General features: G+C 39.3%; 2 protein-coding genes across 4 annotated transcripts; one reads left to right on the top strand and one right to left on the bottom strand.

Annotated features, from left to right (window-relative positions):
* Nucleotides 1–1781: 1781 nt before the first annotated feature.
* Nucleotides 1782–12456, top strand: LOC121871944 (zinc finger protein 845-like). Of its 3 annotated transcripts, none has more exons than XM_042374550.1 (3): nucleotides 1782–2096; nucleotides 3381–3496; nucleotides 5501–12456. In XM_042374550.1, exon 3 carries the CDS (start codon nucleotides 5971–5973, stop codon nucleotides 8071–8073), a length of 2103 nt encoding a protein of 700 aa, XP_042230484.1. In that variant the 5' UTR covers nucleotides 1782–2096; nucleotides 3381–3496; nucleotides 5501–5970; the 3' UTR covers nucleotides 8074–12456. The 3 variants fall into 3 exon arrangements, with proteins under 3 accessions (XP_042230484.1, XP_042230486.1, XP_042230485.1); XM_042374552.1 differs by having other exon boundaries at nucleotides 1782–2022; XM_042374551.1 differs by lacking the exon at nucleotides 3381–3496.
* Nucleotides 12457–13000: 544 nt separating this feature from the next.
* LOC121871945 lies at nucleotides 13001–21963 on the bottom strand. The gene is made up of 4 exons (XM_042374553.1): nucleotides 21789–21963; nucleotides 16184–16319; nucleotides 15681–15800; nucleotides 13001–13306 (listed from the first exon to the last, which is right to left on the bottom strand). Exons 1-4 carry the CDS (start codon nucleotides 21941–21943, stop codon nucleotides 13205–13207), a joined length of 513 nt encoding a protein of 170 aa, XP_042230487.1. The 5' UTR covers nucleotides 21944–21963; the 3' UTR covers nucleotides 13001–13204.
* Nucleotides 21964–22269: the final 306 nt, after the last annotated feature.

Consider the following 22269-nt stretch of genomic DNA (forward strand, 5'->3'; position numbering starts at 1 on the left):
ATATTTGGACCCATATTCTAGAACGGGGTGGTAATATCGACAATATTTACCTAGATTTTGCCAAGGCTTTCGACAGTGTACCCCACGAAAGGCTGAAAATCAAACTGGAAGGGTACGGAATTCGGGGAAATGTCCTAGCGTGGATAGAAGACTTTCTACATGACCGCAAGCAATGTGTGGTGATTAATGGCACGAAATCGTCATCTGTACCTGTAACAAGTGGGGTACCGCAGGGTAGTGTATTGGGCCCGCTGTTGTTTGTTTGTTTCATAAATGATATGCCTGACGTTGTACACTCCTCCATACAAATGTTTGCCGATGACGCCAAGTTATTTCGGGAAATTAAGAACCAAGCGGACTGTGAAGAGCTGCAGAAGGACCTCTGTGGGCTCCAGGAATGGTCGAAGGAATGGCTGCTGAGATTCAATGTCACGAAGTGTAAGAGGATGCACCTGGGGCGTACCAACGGTAAGGAGGCGTACCATATGTCCCAACGGGATGAAGAAAATGTACTAGTTGAGACTGTGTGTGAGAAGGACCTAGGTGTGTATGTTGACAATGAGCTGAAGTTCTCGGGCCATTGTGAGAAGAAGGTAAATCAGGCAAATAAATTATTGGGTCTTATAAGAAGGTCGTTCAGATATCTAGACGGTCCGTCCCTCGTGACGATCTTCAGGAGTGAAGTGCTTCCCCATCTGGAGTACTGTCACCCCATCTGGTCCCCGAGATATGCTAGGGACTGTCAGTTGGTTGAAAATGTTCAAAGGAGGGCCACCAAGCTGGTGCCTGCACTTCGGCATCTCAGCTACCCTGCGAGATTGGAGCGCCTGAACTTGCCTAGCTTATACTACAGACGGGCAAGGGGGGACCTAGTTGAGGTTTATAAGCATCTCAGGGGGCACTACTCAGTTGAGTGTCCTTACTTGGAGCTGGCGGACGCTCGCCCCACAAGGGGTCACAGCTCAAGATTGAAGAAGCCGCAAGTCCGGAAAACCGTGAGGGCAAACTTTTTCGGAGTGAGGGTTGTAAACTCTTGGAACAATCTACCAGAAAGTGTTGTGACGGCACCGAGTGTGAGCTCTTTCAAGAGAAGACTTGACCAACACTGGAGCGGGTTCAGGTACATTCAGGAGCCGGTGCATGCCCAGTATTTGCCAACAGTGCGTGACAGAGACGTGACCGATCGCCCGGGCGGCTAGCGAGCCGACCTTTTGGTGAAGAATATAAAGGAAAAGAGTCGTGACCGATCGCCCAAGCGGCTAACAAGCCGATCAGTGGCGAAGAGGATAAAAGTAAAAAAGAAAACGATACCCTGACCTGGCATGACAACACTGGTGGTAGGGGGCTTCGCATGACGACACTATAATGACAGGACCCTCTTGAAAAGAAGCACCTGACAGCTTTGTCAGCTATCCTTGGTCAAGTTGCCATACTGCTTACGAATGTTGTTTACCTGCACTGTATGGATACGGACACGCAGGAAATCTGCACTCCCATGGCCTACGGAATCCAGGAAAAAAGTCACAGAAAAAAGGTCACAGGAAAAATTCAGAAAGTCAGAAAAAAGTCACCTAACCTACGTGCATCATATATAAATTGTGTTGTCAATATGTAAAAGTCATGTATTGTCGGTTAATAACTGTTTTAAAATATTTTTAGTTTTATTACCTTAAATGTGTCTTTTTTCCTGTGACTTTTTTCCTAGCCAAAATTGTGACTTTTTTTCCTGTGACTTTATTACCGTTCACCGGCCTACGTGCACCATTCACCGTAAAAAGCTCATCCAATTGTAATCCTGTATGACAATTTTGTTGAATTATTATACTCACCATAATAACACTGGTGGTAGGAGCCTAGACTGGCCACACTGGTTGTTGTTTCCCCAATCCCCACTAGGCGGCTCGGCCCCCCTCCCCAGTTGGCTGGGGTCGGTGATGGTGGCCGTCCTCAGCTTGTTGACATATTGGTGATTGACTTTTATTCCTCCAATTATACATCAGTTGGGGTGACAAGTAGAGGAAGGTACAGCAAATACAGTAACAAGTACAGGGAGGTACAACACAAGCAGGAAGATACAATAACTAGTAAATATGAAGGTAAACTTACCGGGACACCTGACACATACAGCTCATAATTTTGATTTTTAAATCATTCAAAACGTACTTTATGGATGGCCCCTGTTTCCTTAGTGTGAGTTAGAATTATTATATTGTGACCGCTGTTCGCCAAGTTGAGTAAGGGTTCCTCCATGTCAGTTGTAGTGATGGCTTGAGTTTGTATACCTGGCGGCAGCCCTCCATACCTACCTTGCTACTTATACACCTACTGTTCTTGTGGCCTCCATGTCTACTTTACTGGTGGCTGGCCTCCGGAAACTAAGTGAACAGAAGCTGCCTTGATTGATTGATGTTATTGATGATTTGTCACATGAACAATAAAATATAATATGGGTAAAATCAAAATTGGTTTCAATATTTAGAATGCAGATGTTTCTTGTACTGTGACTGAAGGATCTTAGTATTGTGTTGATTAGTTTAAGATGGTTCTGTTTCTGTACCTAAACACTAATTATTAAATTTTCCTTGTTACTTGGCTCATTCTCACTTTGTTAACACCAGTGATCCCCATTTCATTTTTCACTCTTCTTACAATGTCACATACAGTATTCCCAGATTGTCTGTCTACTGTCAGTTAATGATCACTGAAAGCTAGTACATGAAGGTATTTTGACTTAATCTAACCTTATCTAATCTTACCTAACCTACCATAAACTAAACTAACCTAACCTACTATAAACTAACCTTACCTATCCTAAAGTAACATAGCCTAAACTAAACTAAATTAACCTTACCTAACTTAAACTAAACTACACTAAACTAACCTTACCTAGACTTTACTATACTAAACTTACTAAACCAACATACCCTAAACTAACCTAACCTAAATTAAACTCACCTTCCTTAACAAAACATATATTACTGTGTGTTATCGTTTCCTTTATAGTTAGTGTTTTGTTTATATATTAATATATAATAAAAGAATACAAATAGTAACCATTCTTAACAAATAATTTAAGTACAGTAAATGAAAAATGTTGCCATTGCTCAACTGACTATACTATACTATACTATGTTGTACTGTACTGTGCTGTGCTGTGCTGTACTGTACTGTAATGTACTGTACTGTACTGTACTGTACTATACTGTACTGTACCATGCTATACTAATGCCTTTGTCATTATGTACTGGGTATTTATTCACACGTCTGAACTACAATATTCATTCAGTAGACCGTCTCACTCTGCTGTCAGAGAACGTTCCGAGGCAGATAAACACTTTTACCAACCAAAATTTTAAAATACTAACATCTACACTTTCCAGGCTGGACCTTGTAATAATGAAATCCCTTGACATTTCGAATATGAAACCAGAACTAAACAACACATCCAGAGCACGACATCTTTATACCCAATAGGTGGTTTGTCACTTATCAATACGTGAGTGGTCCTTTTTTGGTTTGATTTTGACTAACGATTGTTAACAACATTTCTCTTGAGTACTTGATTATTCAGTATTATTCAATTATATGTTTAATTACCCCTTTGTAGTTTTAGTGTTTCGATTATATTTTTTAATCTGTATCCTATAAAATTACAGTTAATCATTTCATTTTATGTAATGTTTTACACAAAATTATTTGTATTTTTTAAACAAGAATATATTATATGTTTTAATTTTACTGTGTTGCACTGATATGTTTCTTTACTTCTATGTGCCATTGATGATGAAGATAAGTGTTCTTCAGAATATCTGATTGGAAATAAATATGTATGTCTATGCATTGGTGATAATTTTCCTTATTCATCTGAGATTCCTTGAGAACAAACCCAGAAACGAAATTAATCATTGCTTCTGTACCAGGGACACAAGTAATCCTATATTAGGTGAAGAATCAGTTTAATTCTGGTTTTCATTCCTCATAATCTTTGACAGGATTTTCATTGATACATTTGTTTTAATGCTTTGTGTACAAATCATATGATGGAACAAGGCAGAAGTGAGTTTGAAAGTCTTGCATGAAGCTGATGACAAAAACCTAACCTAAACCAACCTAACTTTTCATCTAACTAACAAAGAGTAATGTAACTTAGATTTGAATGATTCATGTGGTCTGTTTCTTTATTAGTTTTCAAAATAACTTGTTTGCTGTTCCCCACATGATTTGCAATGTATGTATAATCATACTGGTGAAGGACTTGTCAAAAAATTACAGCACAAAAAAGATTTCAAGAGCTGAACTGAATAATGCACTGTAATTATTTTCCTGTAATATGATTGAAAGTTCAAACCAGATGATTAATTTTTTCATACAGTTGTACCCCGCTTTACGCGGTCAATTGAACCCACAGGGTACCGCGTTAAGTGAACAACAGAACATATGGGATTAATTCCAATAGAGACTGGCCCGACCCCCAAACTCCACTTTTTGACGACACACAACTATGTTGCAGTAAAAATTTTATCTTAACTTTATGATGGTATGAACAAACAAGTAATATAGAAGAGGTTAGGTTAGGAAAAATAAAGGGTAAGTTAGGAAAAATAAAGGTTAGGTTAGGAAAAATAAAAGTTAGGTGTAACACTTACGTTAGTAGAAGAGATGGGTCGGCATACGGGGATGGAGGCGGAGGGGAGGGAGGGGCGAGGCAGGCGGGAGCGGGTGGCGCGAATCTAAAAATAGCGTCTCGAGCCGGACACTGCACGTATATGGGTAGATGAACCGCGTTAAGTGAAAGTTCGGTTCTGGCGAGGCACCGCGTATATGAGAAATCGCGTTAAGTGAAACTGCGTAAAGCGGGGTACAACTGTACTGTATTGTACAGTCCCCTCAAAAAAGTATCGTTAGATTTTGTCGCTACATTTTGAAAAGTTAGATGGAATGCATTGATATGATCCCCAGTGAATTATTATAACTCAGCAACAGCTAGAGTTGGGGGAGGGAGTTGTCCTTGGGTGATCCCCAATTTCTAACAGTTCACAAAAATCCCCAGAACAAATGAATGGTCTTTATTTTATTTTATTTTATTTTTTTAATTTTAGCCAATGTGACACTTGTCCACAGCATCTGTTTATTTTTTATGGTAATGTTATCTTATTACTTACATTGCTGTTATACATTTTATGGCAGTTTTTATTGTGAGAGTCAAACACCCACACACGATGATACTACTGTACAGTAAATACCAAGAACAACCAAGAGCCAGTTGAACCTAACAGCCAAATTCTTGGCCCTTTTCGGTTACATTACGTTAGGTTCCACTAATTTTTGGTCCCATTCAGTATTTAGTATGACCCAAACACACACACAAGTAAAAAAATAAAATAAATACCATACTTGCACTGCATTGTATACACTTGTGTCCAAAAAAATATTAAAGTATAGGTATTAAATTTAAATTTAGATTAAGTCTTGCACCCTAACACTATCCATTTTATTTCAGACATAAAGCATGTGAGAGGATCCAGCTAACAGAGGAATATTATGGCAGCATCAGGAGGCCATCCCAGACAAATATCTCCCATCACAACCTAGTGTTAAAGCTCTACAAAGATCATAAAATATCCTCAAGAGATGTAGGTTCTGGGTGGTTGTGTACTGCCAGACCCTCAAGTAGGTTGTTGCATGTTAGTTCAGTACACTACCTCTCCCCAAAAAAGGCACAACTAGTTTAGAAATATTCCTAACAACTGAAGAATAAGATTAGTACAGCATACACCTTCAGGAGAACATTGTAAATATGATAAATGTAAGTTACTGCACAAATATTCAAGGCTTAAGTTGGAAATGTGAAAGTGAAGTTAGTATTTGTATAGTATGTGAAATATAATAGTATGTAAAGATGAATATAGTAATTTGAATAATGTGTGCCCTGATGGTTAAGACTTACAGAATGTGGGAAAGTGTGTAAAAATGGCTCACTTTCTGGATCAAGTAGCTGTGCATAGTGATGAAAAGAATTATGCATGCACTGAGTGTGGTAAAATTTTTGGCAGTAATGAGTATTTACAAACACATGATTGTTGGGAAGAGGACATGGATCAGAAAGACATAAAGTGTGAAGAGTTTGACGAAAACTTTTACAGGAAATATGATATGACACAACATATGACTGTGCAGAGTGAGAAAAATTTTAAGTGTGCAGAATGTGATGAGAGTTTTTTTATGGAAATTGAATTGGAGTATCACAGGTCTATGCACACTGGTGAGAAAAGATTTAAATGTACAGAGTGTGGAAAAGGTTACAACAATAAAACTGCTCTTGATTATCATGTGGCTGTTCACTCTGGAGAGAAGAATTTTAAATGTGAAGAGTGTGGGAAAAGCTTTTACTTAAAAACTCAGTTGAAGAGACATATGGCTGTGCACACTGGTGAGAAGAAATACAAGTGTGAACACTGTGGCAAAAATTTTCACTTGAAGGGTCACCTGAAGAGACACATGACAGTTCACACTGGTGAGAGAAAGTTTAGGTGTGAACAGTGTGGTAAAAACTTTGACAGAAAGAGTAATTTGACGCGGCATATGACTGTGCACACTCGTGGAGAAAAAGTAATGGTTGTGAACACTGGTGAGAAAAAATTTCTGTGTGAAGTTTGTGGTAAAAGCTATTACCAAAAGAGTGCCCTAAAGGAACACATGGCTGTCCACACTGGTGAGAAGAAGTTTAAGTGTGAAGAGTGTGGTAAAAGTTATAACAACAATAAAGCTCTGGCTTATCACAAGGCTGTACACTCTGGTGAGAAAAATTTTAGGTGTGAAGAATGTGGTAAAAGTTTTTATTTCAGGAGTACTGTGAGGCAGCATATGGTTGTGCACACTGGTGAGAAAAAATTTAAGTGTGAAGTGTGTGGTAAGTGCTTTTACTTTAAGAGCACACTGAAGCGACATATGGTTGTACACAATGCAGGAAATTTTGAGTGTGAACTCTGTGGTAAAAGTTTTGGTTTAGAAAGTAATATGAAGAAACATATGACTGTGCACTCTGGCATAAAAAATTTTAAGTGTGAAGAGTGTGGTAAAAGATTCATGTGGAAGAGCACTCTGAACACTCATATGATTGTGCACACTGGCCAGAGAAATTTCACTTGTACAGAATGTGGTAAAAGTTTTTATAGAAAGGGAACTCTGAAAGAGCATATGGCCATCCACACTGCTCAGAAGAATTTGGTATGTAAATTGTGTGGTGAAAGTTTCTACAGAAGAAATGACCTTGAAAATCATGTGGCTGTCCACACTTGTAACAAGTACTTAAAGTGTGAAGAATGTGGGGAAAGTTTTTACAGGAAAAGTGAACTGATGTCTCATATGGCACTACACTCTGATGAGAAAAACTTCAAATGTGAAGAGTGTGGTAAAGGATTTAAACAGAGGAACACACTGCTGAGTCATATGAAAGTACACACTGGTGAGAAAAAATTTCGATGTGAAGAGTGTGGCAAATGTTTCTCCAGAAAGTGTTCCCTCAAGGACCATCAGCTCGTACACACTGGTGAGAAGAACTTCCAGTGTGAAATATGTCATAAATGGTTTAAAACAAAACATCTTGTGGCAAAACATCAGGCAGTACACTCAGAGAAGAATTTCAAATGTGAAGTGTGTGATAAATGTTTTAAAGACAGAAGTGCACTACTGACTCATATGGATGTTCACACTGGTGAGAAAAAATATAAGTGTGAAGAGTGTGGTAAAAGTTATTACAGAAAGGGCTCTCTAACAGAGCATATGCTTGTACATACTGGGGACAACAATTTTAATTGTGAAGAGTGTGGTAAAACCTATTCCAGTAAGGTTACTCTAAATCGGCATATGGTTGTGCACACTGGCGAGAAGAAATTCAAGTGTGATGACTGTGATAAAAGTTATTATAGAGAAAGTTCTCTGAAGGAGCACATGATTATACATACTGGTGAGAAAAACTTCAAGTGTGAAGTATGTGGTAAAAGTTACTTCAGCAACGGTGCACTGACTCGCCATACGGCTGTACACACTGGTGAGAAAAAATTTATAATGTGAAATTTTCAAGGGCTGACCTGTCTGATAAACCATATGAGAGTGCATACTGGTTATGTAAACTTTATAGTGAAGTCCATGGTAAAAGTTTTACATAGCAAGATGATCTTGAGTATCATAAGTTTGTACACTGTTGACAAAGAGGATAATTATTTAAAGGACAGATTCTCAGAAAGATGAATGTATACAAAAAAAAAATAATGAGCTGCCTTGTCTGATGGAATAAATATGTTATAATGTAGTACAAAAGTAACACTTGGAAGTAGAATACTCAAGAGGATTCACAATATTCAACTTGGCCACACCATTGTAAATACCAGACCCACAGGCAACACAGCCACAACTTACGTAGCTACTGTAGATATATCAAGACCACAACCTCAACTACCATAAGTAGTTATAATAGGACCACAACCTCTACAACTACAATAAGTAGGTACAGTAATGGTATATTAGGACCACAACCTCTACTTTTACTGTTTACCTTTATCCTCTTCACCACTGATCAGCTCGTTAGTCACTTGGGCAGTCAGTCATGTCTCTGTTACGTACTGTTGGCAAGTACTGGGCATGCACTGGCTCCTGAATCTGTTCCTGCTCCAGTGTTGGTCAAGTCTTGTCTTGAAAGAGTTCACACTCGGTGCTGTCACAACACTGGCAGATATGTTCCAAAAGTTACAATTCTCACTTCAAAAATGTTTGCCCTCTCACTTGTCTGGCGGACGTAAGCCAGCTCCAGTTATGGACATTCGACCGAGCAGTGCCCATTGAAATGTTTATAAACTTCAATTATGTCACCCTTTGCCCATCTATAGTGTAAGTTAGGCAGTTGCAGGCATTCTAACCACTACCATAGTAGTTATATTAGGACCACAACCACCACAACTACCATAATTAGGTACAGTATATAAGGAGTTAGGACCAAAACTCCCATAAGTAAATATATTTAGGCCACAACTACCATAAGTAGGTATACCTGTATTAGGGCCACCACAACTACAATAAGGAGGTACCGTTGAGGTGAGTCACTGCACCGAACCTCCCCACCAACACACAATGTAGACTTGGTAATGAAGCAGGGTGATTCGGGTCAAGACTAGACACACTGGATGGGAGGGAGGTTATTTATTACAGTAATATGATGCAACTGATGGATGATGAGGAGTGATGCTAATATCGTGTTTATTAAATGAAGCCAACCATATAATAAACTGCTGTGCGTGTCTGTGTCTCCATTTACCTGTATATCTCATAATATAATGGGGAGGTCGGATGTGTAACAACATAAGCCAGTGATTACATAACAGCAAGCTACGGTAAGTGAAGCGTCACATATACATGATAATAACAACAATATTTACAGTATATTAAATACACACACAAAAACCGATCCATCATTGATATGAAGATATGAAATGTTCCTTATAATAGACTTCATGCTACTATATGTTTGACGAAGACCCTTTTTACAGGGAAGTGAACGTGATATCACCTGTCAGTTTTCTGTTAAGTAACATACAGTCAGTATATTGTTGCAATACTTATGATAGATTCCATGCATGGACAACTCATTGCTTAAAATCATCGTTGATAGTGTAGATAGAATTGTGTGTTAGAAGAGTAAAGAAATATGTCTTGGTAATTGTCCAAATGTGTAAAATCTCCTTTGATGTAAGTGGTGCACAGTACAGATGGAGGCAGAGGGGTAACGTGTTCTGCCACCCGTAAATTTTAAAGGAGATCTTGCAAGAAAGTGAAATTGCAAATGATGTAACATTATATATACACAGAGTTGTAAAAAGTACTGGAGTTTGCTACTTAAGTATAAGTATTGTTACACTGGCAAAATGTTACTCAAGTAGAAGTAAAAGAGTATCTCATTCATAAAGTACTCAGGTACAGTACTGAAAGTATAATGTAACAAATAATTATTAATTGTCTCAAATATTAAAATAAATCCACGGTAAATTATAAAAAACTAGTTAAATAAAGATAAAAATAAAAGATACACAGCATAACACATGTTTATTTACAAATCTTTCTATTAAAATTAATCAATAACTGATTCTCAAAATTATGGCTGTCCAATCAGGATCTTTTAGACCTAAATATAACCCCAGCATGACCTACTGAAAGAGAATACATTCAGCCGCCCATCTCCCTACAATCCATTGTAGGAATAGTGAACGGATTGAAAATATATCCATTCAACACTATGATCACTTTCTTCCTTATCCACACAAGTGTCATCGACTTGAACTTATGGTCTGCAGACATAATGTGGTGTCTGCTCATATTCGGTGAGGATACAGACCTATCTGGCTTGTATCTGAGGCGGGGGATGACCCGCACTTCTCTTCCTGTAAACTCTGTAACTGTCCCAGTGGTAACACCCTTCAACACTGCTGTATTGCCTTGACAGTCCCACTGTCAGGGACCTCTTACCACAGGGAGTCACTAGCCACTGTATGTCATCACCTACTTATTTGTAATAATTTAGATATTATTCTAGTATGCTACCCACATTTTGGTGGGTGCTAACTCCGATTGTCCTTCAAATCATATCGGTATCGTTTCCATATCGGGGGCGGATTCAGGGTGGGAGTCCAGGACAAGACAGTACTTCATCTCTAGACTTTAATCAGTATTTTTGAAGGTGACACTATTGTAAATACAGTAAATTGTTTAAGGATATTTACAAATATCTGGGTTATACTAACCCACAAGTCTCTACATAAACTGTATATCCCTGTTAGCACGAGACTGTCACTTAGTCTAGTCCTTTGTCGGCATCCTTAAAAAAATCCAGAAAATAGTTGACTATTTCCTGGAAATTTTTGGGTCTTTGCTCCCACTGATAAGCCAAGATCAGCCAGGATCTGAGGCATTAACAGAAAGGTTAAAAAATGATGAAGTATCTTAGAAAATTTTGGGAGTTTCTGCTCCAGTAATGTCCTTTAAACCTGAATGAGACAACTTCTTTATCAGATTAACTTCCAGGAAGTTTAGATCAACAAGGGTACAGTATTTTAGAAAGCTGCTGAGCCTATGTGACAAGTGCATTTAACCAACAAATCAGGGAAGTAATAGTGAACTAGATATACTGTAGTCCTTCAAAACGACAGCGAATTCAAACAATAATTTATACTGTACTGTAACATCATATCTGTTGCATCATATATGAATCATAATTTTTATCAAGTCTTCACTCACTGTGCTGCAGGGTGGCTGGAGGCTAAAGCAAAACCAAGCTTTCTTTATACTCTCCATCATGCTCTCACTCATAACTGCTGTGACATTTCCATAAGCCAGTCAAGAATCACTGCCAAGGTCTCCTCTAATTTACTTGTTCTGCTGCTTCCTAGGTGTACCTTTTTAACCCCCTGTTTCTATATGTGAATAAATATACAGTAGATATTAACACCATCTTCAAGGGTAAACCCAAGTGATAGACTGTCTAGCAAATTATCTATAATGTAGAGGGCGGTACAGCCATGACAAATGACAAGGCATGGGAAGTTTTTTTTGTACAATATGTAAAATCTGGAAATGTATTTGTAACCATACACTAGAGGTAGAGAGTAAGTACTTGTTTTCTAACTGTGATGATGATGAGCATAGGCAGATCCAGGAATATCAAAGAGGGGGGGGGGGATCCAAGAGGTTGTACCGGTAGGCGGGGGAACATGGCGAGAACAGTGAACCCAGCCTAGAAATTTTTTTGAAATCTGACCAATATCATGGGCATTTTGAGAACATTTTGAATCCATGTGCACTTGATATTAGTTGATATTTTGATGTCAATAGTAATTACTTTTTACTATATAGAAATGCCTGAGTACAATATACTGCATTGAAGAAAAAGTATTAGGAATTTTCTGATGAAAAGGAGGGGGTCTGGACCCCAGTTCCACCTTGGGTCCACCCCTGATGAGGATGTTTTTAAGCTCTTGTGTATAGGACAGATCTCAAGAAACAGCAGGTGATACTAGTATGTGTGGCCACAGTTGTTTGATTACTGTATTACTGAATTAAATATATATTAATGGTAAATATGGATTGATTACTGATAAGAACAAATGAAGAAATAAGTCCTGGACCACTTCAATACTGTACAGTGTTAAAGTTTACACTGCTGACTTTAATACTGTACATGTATTTGTCACTTAGTACAGAATAAGGTAGAATAGATTGTCCATTAGTTGATATAGTTGAAGTGAGTAATTAAAATGACGAAGTACAGTAGCTACGCAGTGCTATAGACATGTACTGTATCGTACTTAGTGTTAATTTTGATTTTGCAGAAGGAAATTACAAATTCCTGCACTGTCATGAAAGATGCTGTATATAGTATTTTTTTTTCATTTCAATAAAAGTATTGTATTTGATAGTTTTTCTTTCCATTCCTGTAATGCCGGCAGGGCTGAATCCAGACCTTAAATTCAACCAATACAATCTTTAAAGTTTTTGTTGATGCGACTAACCCCAAAAGTTTTTGGAATTTCTACACCTCATTCTGCAGTACCTTGATTTTACCCAGTAATTAACTAATATTTACTTGGATAAATGTGTGTTTAGCCAGATATTTCAACCTATATTTTGTAAAAAATATAGGTTGATAGATGGGTCTCCAAAGTTCAATTTTTGGACCAAAGTGCTTCACCAATTTGTTTTTGAGTTTATATGTTCTGTACTCACTATTGTAGAACTCACTGCTATTTTAAGACATAAACAGGAGATACTGTACAAGTTATAGGATTGTTACTTAGCTTGCAGGAGAAAAAAGTACGGGACATTTTCTGCTTTCAAGACTTGCCAGATAAGTGTGCATCCCCGCCTAATGCAAGCCAATACAGTACAAGAGGGACTAATTAATGATAAAAAATATAACAACATGAAGCAGGTGTAATCAGGTAATATATTAGTTATGGGTCTTTTAATCATTTATTCATAGTTCCTCAAATATTTTCTACTAACAATGTGAACCAACTGATGCTGTCTAATTGGTTGAGACAAGTGCATAATGTCTCTTTCCATTCGTGAATAATTCTCTCTTCAATCGTTCCTTCTATTAATATCTTGTAATCATTAAGAAGAAGAAGCATTGGTCGAGTTGATGGAGTAAGGAGAGGACTTAACAATGGACGTATTTCCCTTCATCACAACACAACTTCTGCTTGCTCTTGTACCCATTGTACAACCAGGGACCATGGCAGATGCTGCTGTACATGTACACCTGTCGAGGAAACAAGGGCTGTTCGTACACTGTTACAACTACTGTATAGCTTAAATGATGCACTTGTTATGTGATGGTAGTGAACTATAAATAAATGTGGCAATGCACACATACAATAAATAAACATCTAAGAATAAATATTTATTTCTTACTAGCAGATGAACTTGATGGTGATGCTATTATGCTGTTACTGCATTGAAACGTCACCTAATGGTTGTAACTGCAAAACTAGACTAGTAGTTATACTCGCCACAGATAGACTATAACCTCATGACAACAATAACATTACAGTATACAAAATGAACCGTATAGAATACGTTACATCTACTGGTACTACTACTTCACCTCGTATCGTGCTCCTCAAAGCCTTACAGTGTGAAGTGATCTTCTCCCAGGTGAAAGGGTCAATTTGGCACTTATTCGGGTTTGTTTTAAGACTATCCTTATAATTAATGTTGCCTGCCAGTGTTTTGTTTACTATTCATTAGGTGACTGTAAAGTACCGGTAGGTGCTTTGGTAGTCAACTATTATCAATGTGGGTAACAGGGCCAGTCCACTGTAGTTGTCCATGGATAATGGCAGCCTCAATGCTCTACAGTCGGTGTCAGTGAGAATACTGGCATTTGTTCTTTTGTCTTCCCGACAAACTTCGAGGATAGAAGGTAGACTGCATTGGTGAAAGTTTTCAAATGACTTTAGGTGCCTCCTGTATGTGACCCATGTCTTGCTGCCGTACAACAGGGTGGGGAGGACCACTGATCGATATACCTGCAACTTTGTAGATAATTTCAGCTCCCTACAGCTGAAGACACGGGTATGGAGTCTGCCAAAGATTTGTGATGCATATCTGATCCGATGTTGAATCTCTTCATCGATGTTCGCAGTGAGGGACAGTTGGGAGCCAAAATATCGAAAGTGGGTAATATTAGAGAGGGTAGTACCATTAATCTAGATCAGGGGTCACCAAACTTTTTTCACAGTGGGCCGGATAACTGAAAGAATGACGAGCGCGGGCCGCATAATCATTCTGTTCAATACTTGCAAGCCAGAATGAAAGCTCTGGTAACGTCAGAGCGTAGGCGGAACTACCACGAGCCGGGGAAGGACTTGGGATCCGGCCCGCGGGCCGTAGTTTGGTGACCCCTGATCTAGATGATGGTGGAGATGTGGCTGAACCAGGGGCAGGCTGGAAGAGAATCTGAGTTCTATGCCCATTCACCTTAAGGTCGAAGTGTGCATACATATCTGTGTAGGTCGCATTCAGTGTGAGCGACGACGGTGAGGTCGTCTTCATACTGAAGTTCAGTGATGGAATCTGCCGACACCTTTGTTCCTGCCTGGAGTTGTCTAGGTCGAAAAGTCCCTTCATCCGGTACTGGATGTCCACCCCGCTGGATAAATTGTCACTGGCACGAGTAAGGAAGGCGCTAAGAAAATGGAAAAGAAAATGGGTGCCAGTACACATCCTTGTTTTACCCCTGTTTGGATGGGGAAGATCTCGGACTGGGTGCCATTTTGCATGACAGTACCGTTCATGCCATCGTGGAGTTGCCTAACAATGGCAATGAAATTTGGTGGGCAACCAAAATGACTAAGGGTCTGCCAGAAAGCCTCCTTGTTGACTGAGTCAAAGGCTCTGGTAAAGTCAATGGAGGCCATGTACAGTCGGCGTCAAAATTTCGCTCCCGTCTAAAATGAAGCAGTGACGATCCCAAATGAGATGAAACAGTCAGGGCAAGTCTGTTCAGAGGATCATTCCCGTGATTCATTTTCACTATAGAGAGCAAACCATTGTCTCAGACTGTACAAATTACGACACTATTCTCTGCACTTTTCCTGTATCTGGTGGTGCAACATGATGGTCTAAAGCCACATTAAGATTCTAGGAGGAAGGTTTCTGCCCCAGGAAAAAGTCTGTTATGGAGGTCGATTTAGGGGTTTTGATGGTGATGAAAAGTATGATGAGCTGAATGATGGCTGCCCATGAGTTGATTTATGTGATGAGGCAGGAGTGCAGGCTGCAACCACACATCTTGGCTCTCCTATTTCCTGAACCGGTGGTGCAGGTAGCTGCAACAACTGGGTAGAGGGAGAGTTGCAATGGACTGCCGATAGCCCAGTTTGTTGGGTTTCGCTTTAGTAGCCTGTCCATCATGCATTGCCTTCATCCGCCAGTGTATATGGCTTGCCATGTTGGTCAACTCTTCTGCCTATTCCACCATTGGGGTCTTACTGGAGCTCTGTAAGCATGTCTGCCTGATGCGGTGCTTTACTGCAGATTTTTCGTTCGGGGTTTACTCCCATAGCCCTATACCTACCAAGGTAACATAACTGAATAGTCTAGCTCAATAAAAAGAGAGAGATTTAACTCACCTCGCTGGGCATGAGGTTTTCATATCCTTCAGCCGCTGCAGTGTCACAACACAATTGACCGACAATGTTGCCGTCTTCCAATTCATGGTCCAGGTCACCTCCATCAGTCAAGTCTATGAACTGTAACACAACACCACTCACTGCATTATCAACATTTACCATACTACCACGGTTACCATGATGCAGGACCACGAACAAAGTGAATATATGGTCATGGTGTGGCAGTAAGGAAGAACACCTACTTGTGACTGGTTAGACATGGTTGTGAAGGTCAAGGTTAACAGCAAGAAAATACATCATCTTGAATCTTGTAAATAGGATGTGATGTTACTGTTCACCGGGTCTCACGTACAATGACATAATTTTGGAAACTCACGTCACCGTCAAGTGAATCTTGTAAACAAAGAACGTTAATAATGCATGACGTAATGTTCGTGTAGATTAGTGAAGTAACTGACCCGTGAAATAGAATCAGTGGCGAGAAACCCAAGAGTAACATTTACCTCTTTGGTGCATCGTGACTCGCATCCCTCAAAGTCGTCACAGTCCGTCACCTCAGTGTAGGGTAGGTTGTGCATCAGTATTCCTCCTTCCACTGTGGAGACGAAGGTGGCGCAGTGGCAGTGCATCTCTTGCCCCCTGTTAACACACCCTCACACTGTTACCTTAGTTTCTGGTGTTATGTTTACACCCCTACAATGTTTATTTAGTTCCTCAGGCCATGTTAACACACCCCCACACCGTTAACATAGATACCTGTACTGTACTCGGGTTACGTTAACATATCCAAACAGTCAACTTGGTTCCAAGGGTCACGTTAATAACTCGTACATTGTTAACAGTTCCTGGGGCCAAGTTAACAAACGCCCACAATATTAACTTAGTTCCTGGGGTCATGTTAACACATGCACACTGCATCACCCTAAATGGTTAAAAGTTATTTTATCACACCAAACTTATTGTACTGTATAGTGTTTCATATCCTTCCCAAGTGTCACAGCTAAATTAAATATATTATAAAGTCTTATATTAGTAATCACACAATTCCATAATTAACAAAAAACTATTTATATAGAAGGGAATAGATTTACGATCATGGACGAGTTGTCGGTTCTGAGTAAACACAAGAAATACACTCTACCACGCTCGTAGAGTGATACGGTATATTTAATTTGTATTAAAAGTTTAAAGTCCTGCTACATTAGTCAAGACAAGTGATCGTGGGCACTTCGTGACCGGTGGCGAGTCCGTGGGTACAGTTTACCAAGGTTGTTATAATCATGGTCGTGGTTGTTATAATCATGGTCGTGGTTGTTATAATCATGGTCGTGGTTGTTATAATCATGGTCGTGGTTGTTATAATCATAGTCGTGATTGTTATAATCATGGAAGTGGTTATTATAATCATGGTCGTGGTTATAATCATGGTCGTGGTTGTTATGATCATATTCGTGGTTGTTATAATCATGGTCGTGGTTGATATAATCATGGTCCTTGTTAGAACATAAGAATGGAGGAAACTGCAGCGGGCCTATTGGCCCAGACTGGGCAGTCCCATTTATACCCAACCCCTATTGCTCATATAAGCATCCAACCTATGTTTGAAGCTATCCAGCGTGTTCGAGTTAATGATGATGTTTGGTAACTTGTTCCACTCATCCACTACTCTGTTTCCAAACCAGTGTTTACCTATTTCGCGCTTAAATCTAAATTTGTCGAATTTAAAACCATTGTTACGAGTTCGCTCCTGGTTGGATAGTTTGAGTACCTTTGTAATGTCCCCTTTGTTTAGCCCTGACTTCCATTTATACACCTCCATCATGTCGCCCCTCGCTCTACGTCTCTCGAGGGAGTGCAAATTAAGATGCTTTAACCTGTCTCTGTACTCAAGGTTCCTAATGCCCGGGATTAGTCTTGTTATTTTCCTTTGGATTCTTTCCAAGGATTCTATATCCATTCTGTAATACGGTGACCAAAACTGAACTGCGTAATCCAGGTGAGGTCTCACAAGCGCAAGATATAATCTTAAGATGACCTCGCTAGTCTTGTAACTAACACTCCTTTGTATGAACCCAACGACTTTATTATCCCTGTTACGAACAAAAACACATTGTTTACTTGGCTTAAGATTCCTACTTATCATTACTCCTATATCTCTCTCGCAGTCGGATTTCACAATGGCATCGTTGTTCATCTGGTAACTGGTTTCCCTGTTTACATCTCCTATACTGAGTACTTTACATTAGAACACATTGAATTTCATCTGCCATTTTTCCGACTATTCGAAAAATTTGTTTAGATCTTCCTGTAGTTTTGCAGTCCGCGTCAGATTTTATTACATGTCCTATTTTAGTGTCATCAGTAAATTTACTTATGTTGCTGTCTATGTCGATGTCTAAGTAGTTTATGTATATAATAAATAATAATGGTCCTAGTACTGATCCTTGGGGAACTCTACTAGTGACGTTGCTCCAGGGGGATTTAGTGCCGTTAATGCTCACTCGCTGTTTCCTGTCCAGTATCCACACCCTAATCCATTTTAGAATATTACCTTTAATGCCATGTGCTTCTAACCTTTCTTATTAGTCTTTCGTGGGTGACTTTATCAAGGTCGTGGTTGTTATAATCATGGTCGTGGTTGTTATAATCATGGTCGTGGTTATAATCATGATCGTGGTTGTTATAATCATGGTCGTGGTTATTATACTGTTATACTGTAACTCATGGTCGCGGTTGTTATAATCATGGTCGTGGTTGTTATAATCATGGTCGTGGTTGTTATAATCATAGCCGTGGTTGTTATAATCATAGTCGTGGTTGTTATAATCATAGTCGAGGTTGTTATAATCATGGTCGTGGTTGTTATAATCATAGTCGTGGTTGTTATAATCATGGTCGTGGTTGTTATAATCATAGTCGTGGTTGTTATAATCATTGTCGTCGTTGTTATAATCATAGTCGAGGTTGTTATAATCATGGTCGTGGTTGTTATAATCATGATCGTGTTTGTTATAATCATAGTCGTGGTTGTTATAATCATGGTCGTTTTACTTACAGTATCTAATATACTATAAGAAGGAATAGAATAAAGGTTAGAATAATTAATTAAAGAAATATTCGCTGGTAACAACACCACAGCTGGCTGTCTCCAGAACCAGAAGTTCCAACCATCCCAAACATCCTAGCCCCAGGTCTACTCGGCCAAATTTCCCTTGCAGCGCCCTCAAAATTTCCCTTTTTGGCATGAAATTTTCTTAGTCGAGGCGGCCAACACGTCTCTAGAATGGCTACTTTAACCTTCATTTTTTTTTACACCTTTTGGCCCAATTTATTTAAGAATATCATTACCATAATAAATTTAAGCGTTTTCTTTACCCAATTGACCTGCCAGCCTACGAAAAACTTCCACCGACAACTCGTCCATTAGTAATATATTTACCCCATTCCTTAAAACATGCATTTGTGATAGTTTTAATATATCTTCATAAAATATTTTTTTTAAACTAGAGGCTGATGCTGAATCTCGTGTATTTGCATCATCTAAATTGCTGATTGTTAATAACTAATGTATTTTCTAACCGAGTATACTGTGTCAAAGACCTGAGGGTGCTACAAAAGCGTGCGGTCTACAAAGACATCTTTAGTCTAACCAAATCTAACCTGCCCTAACCTGACCTGACCTGACCTAACCTAATCTAAACTTACCTAAATATCTTGTAGACCGCACGCTATAGTAGCACCGACCTTAGTTGGTAAAGCGTATTTATACATTATAACATCACCATCAGCATTCTAGTGTATTTACAAACCTAGTACAGCATGCGTGTTGAATAATTCATTATAGTGTATTTACTAATCTAGTACATGGTATGTTTGAAGACCTTAGTCATAGAAACGTAGGATTCCACAAAACTACAGGAAGATACTGCATAATTTTTTTCGCATGGTCTGAAAAATGGCAAATTTAATTTAATGCGGAAAATGTAAAGTACTTAGACTAAGATGTAAATGGAGAAACAGATGAATAACGTTGATATAAAGAAATCCGACTGTGCGAGAGATTTGGGGTAATGATAAGTAGGAATCTTAAACCAAGACATATGCGTATTTGCTCGAAACAAGGCTAACAAAGTACTTGGGTTCATACAAAGGAGTGTTAGTACAAGATTAGCGAGGTTATCCTAAAATAAATCTTGTGCATGTAAGACACCACTCGGGTCATGTGGTTCCAGGGGCGGATCCAGGAATATCAAAAGGGGGAGTGGGGAACATGGCGAGCACAGAGAGCCCTCCCAGTGTTTTGGGGCTATTTTGAAGCCTAAACAGAATGGATATCGAATCCCTGCAGAAGAAAGCATTCCGGGCATCAGGAATCTTAGAATGACTGATTATACCATTTGAGTTGAGGGGCGATATGATCGAGTTGTATAAATGGAAGTCAGAGTTACACAAAGGTGATATAACAAAGGTACTTAAACTATCTAATGAGGGGCAAACTCGTAGGAATGGTTTTAAATAAAATTTATTTAGATTTAGGCGTGAGATAGGTAAACATCGGTGTGTAGAGAGAGTAGTGGATGAATGGAACAAGTTACCAAACATCATCATCAATTCGAACATGCTAGAAAGCTTCATATATATGATGGACAAACTTATGAGCGATAGTGATTGGGTGTAAACGGGCAGGGTGAAACTAGGGGCAAGTTTCTTTACGCCATTTGCCTCTGTCTACCCAGCAGTAATTGGGAACCTGGATGTTAATCGATTTGAGGATCGTGTTCCGGGATAATGGTTAGACAGTGTAGTTAGCGAGTTGCCCGGTCTTCTCGGACTATTCCTTGACACTGGGTCATGCAACTCAGGGTGTGGTTTTTGTGTTGGCGACAGCTTCTACATCTTGAACAAACTCACGCCAAGGTGGCCCTTGGGCCGGCCATCTTCGCTATACGAGGGGCAGCCATTCTTCTTCTTCTTCTTCTTCTTCTTCTTCTTCTTCTTATTATTATTATTATTATTATTATTATTATTATTATTATTATTATTATTTTTATTATTATTATGTGGACCAATAGGCCCACTGCAGTGTGTGCGTGTCAAGGATTAGTACACTGCTCCGCGGATGGCTCAGTGGCAACAAGATGGATTCAAATTTAGGTTGTCACTACTCTTAGTTTGTTATGAGGAAGGCAGGAATGAGTGTTGTTGATGAGTACAAGGGAGGCAGGAATGAGTGTTGTTGATGAGTACAAGGGAGGCAGGAATGAGTGTTGTGGATGAGTACAAGGGAAGCAGAGATGAGTGTTGTTGATGAGTACAAGGGAGGCAGGAATGAGTGTTGTTGATGAGTACAAGGGAGGCAGGAATGAGTGTTGTGGATGAGTACAAGGGAAGCAGAGATGAGTGTTGTTGATGAGTACAAGGGAAGCAGAGATGAGTGTTGTTGATGAGTACAAGGGAGGCAGGAATGAGTGTTGTGGATGAGTACAAGGGAAGCAGAGATGAGTGTTGTTGATGAGTACAAGGGAAGCAGAGATGAGTGTTGTTGAGTACAAGGGAAGCAGAGATGAGTGTTGTGGATGAGTACAAGGGAGGCAGGAATGAGTGTTGTTGATGAGTACAAGGGAGGCAGGAATGAGTGTTGTGGATGAGTACAAGGGAAGCAGAGGCAGGAATGAGTGTTGTGGATGAGTACAAGGGAGGCAGAGATGAGTGTTGTGGATGAGTACAAGGGAAGCAGAGATGAGTGTTGTGGATGAGTACAAGGGAAGCAGAGATGAGTGTTGTGGATGAGTACAAGGGAAGCAGAGATGAGTGTTGTGCAGGGGCGTCATTTCAGATTTTTGCTTAAAGGGGTGCAGCACCATTACATGCAAAGAGTAGGGGGTCAAAATCCTGCTCCACCGTGGTGCTTTAGCAGACGGAACATGTTCCAAAACGTTTTATATTTTCAATTTGCATCTGCCCGGTGTGGACTGTGTGGCTGCTAGCAACATGACTTACTTCCTTGCTGCTATTCGGTTTATATGATAGGCAATGAGAACTGTACCAATAAAAACGATTATTATTATCAGTATGAAAATGTTGATATAAAGTTTATAATTATCTCACCATGCGAGGCTCAGAGTAGCTACCATCACCAGCAAACTCTTCATGGTGTTAAGTGCAGCAGCAGAGAATGAGTGCCACATCTTCTCTTGGTTTCCATATATACTCCTAGGTAGGTGTGTTAGATGACGCAACTCCTCCCACATGACGGCTCCCATGGGTCACGCCGTCGTGTACTGCGGAGTTGTAGTGGTGCGTCACATGGTACATGGCAAGTTTCCGTTATTACAATATCCGTGAGATTTTCCTTGTTTTTTTTAGGAAGGATGAGATGGACCCGATTTTTTTTTAATATCGTCTTGTATAAAATTAATCGTTGTTCAATAATAATAATAATAATAATAATAATAATAATAATAATAATAATACGATTAACAATATCTATTACAATAAAAATATTAACATCAGAGAAACATTATGAATGAAAAATAATTAATAATAAAAATACAATATATGATCTATCTGAAGATATGAATTACACGAA

This window comes from Homarus americanus, unplaced genomic scaffold (genome assembly GCF_018991925.1).
Source record: "Homarus americanus isolate GMGI-L3 unplaced genomic scaffold, GMGI_Hamer_2.0 scaffold48416, whole genome shotgun sequence".
NCBI lineage: Eukaryota > Metazoa > Arthropoda > Malacostraca > Decapoda > Nephropidae > Homarus > Homarus americanus.

What these genes read in the sequence shown, in the direction of transcription:
- LOC121871945 (XM_042374553.1), bottom strand. Translation starts at nt 21,943, where the DNA reads ATGGGAGCCGTCATGTGGGAGGAGTTGCGTCATCTAACACACCTACCT. An exon ending in GCTACTCTGAGCCTCGCATG is followed by an intron (nt 16,320 to 21,788) that starts GTGAGATAATTA and finishes GTGTGTTAACAG; the next exon opens with GGGGCAAGAGATGCACTGCC. An exon ending in AAAACCTCATGCCCAGCGAG is followed by an intron (nt 13,307 to 15,680) that starts GTGAGTTAAATC and finishes TTTCCTCGACAG; the next exon opens with GTGTACATGTACAGCAGCAT.
- LOC121871944 (XM_042374550.1), top strand. Translation starts at nt 5,971, where the DNA reads ATGGCTCACTTTCTGGATCAAGTAGCTGTGCATAGTGATGAAAAGAAT.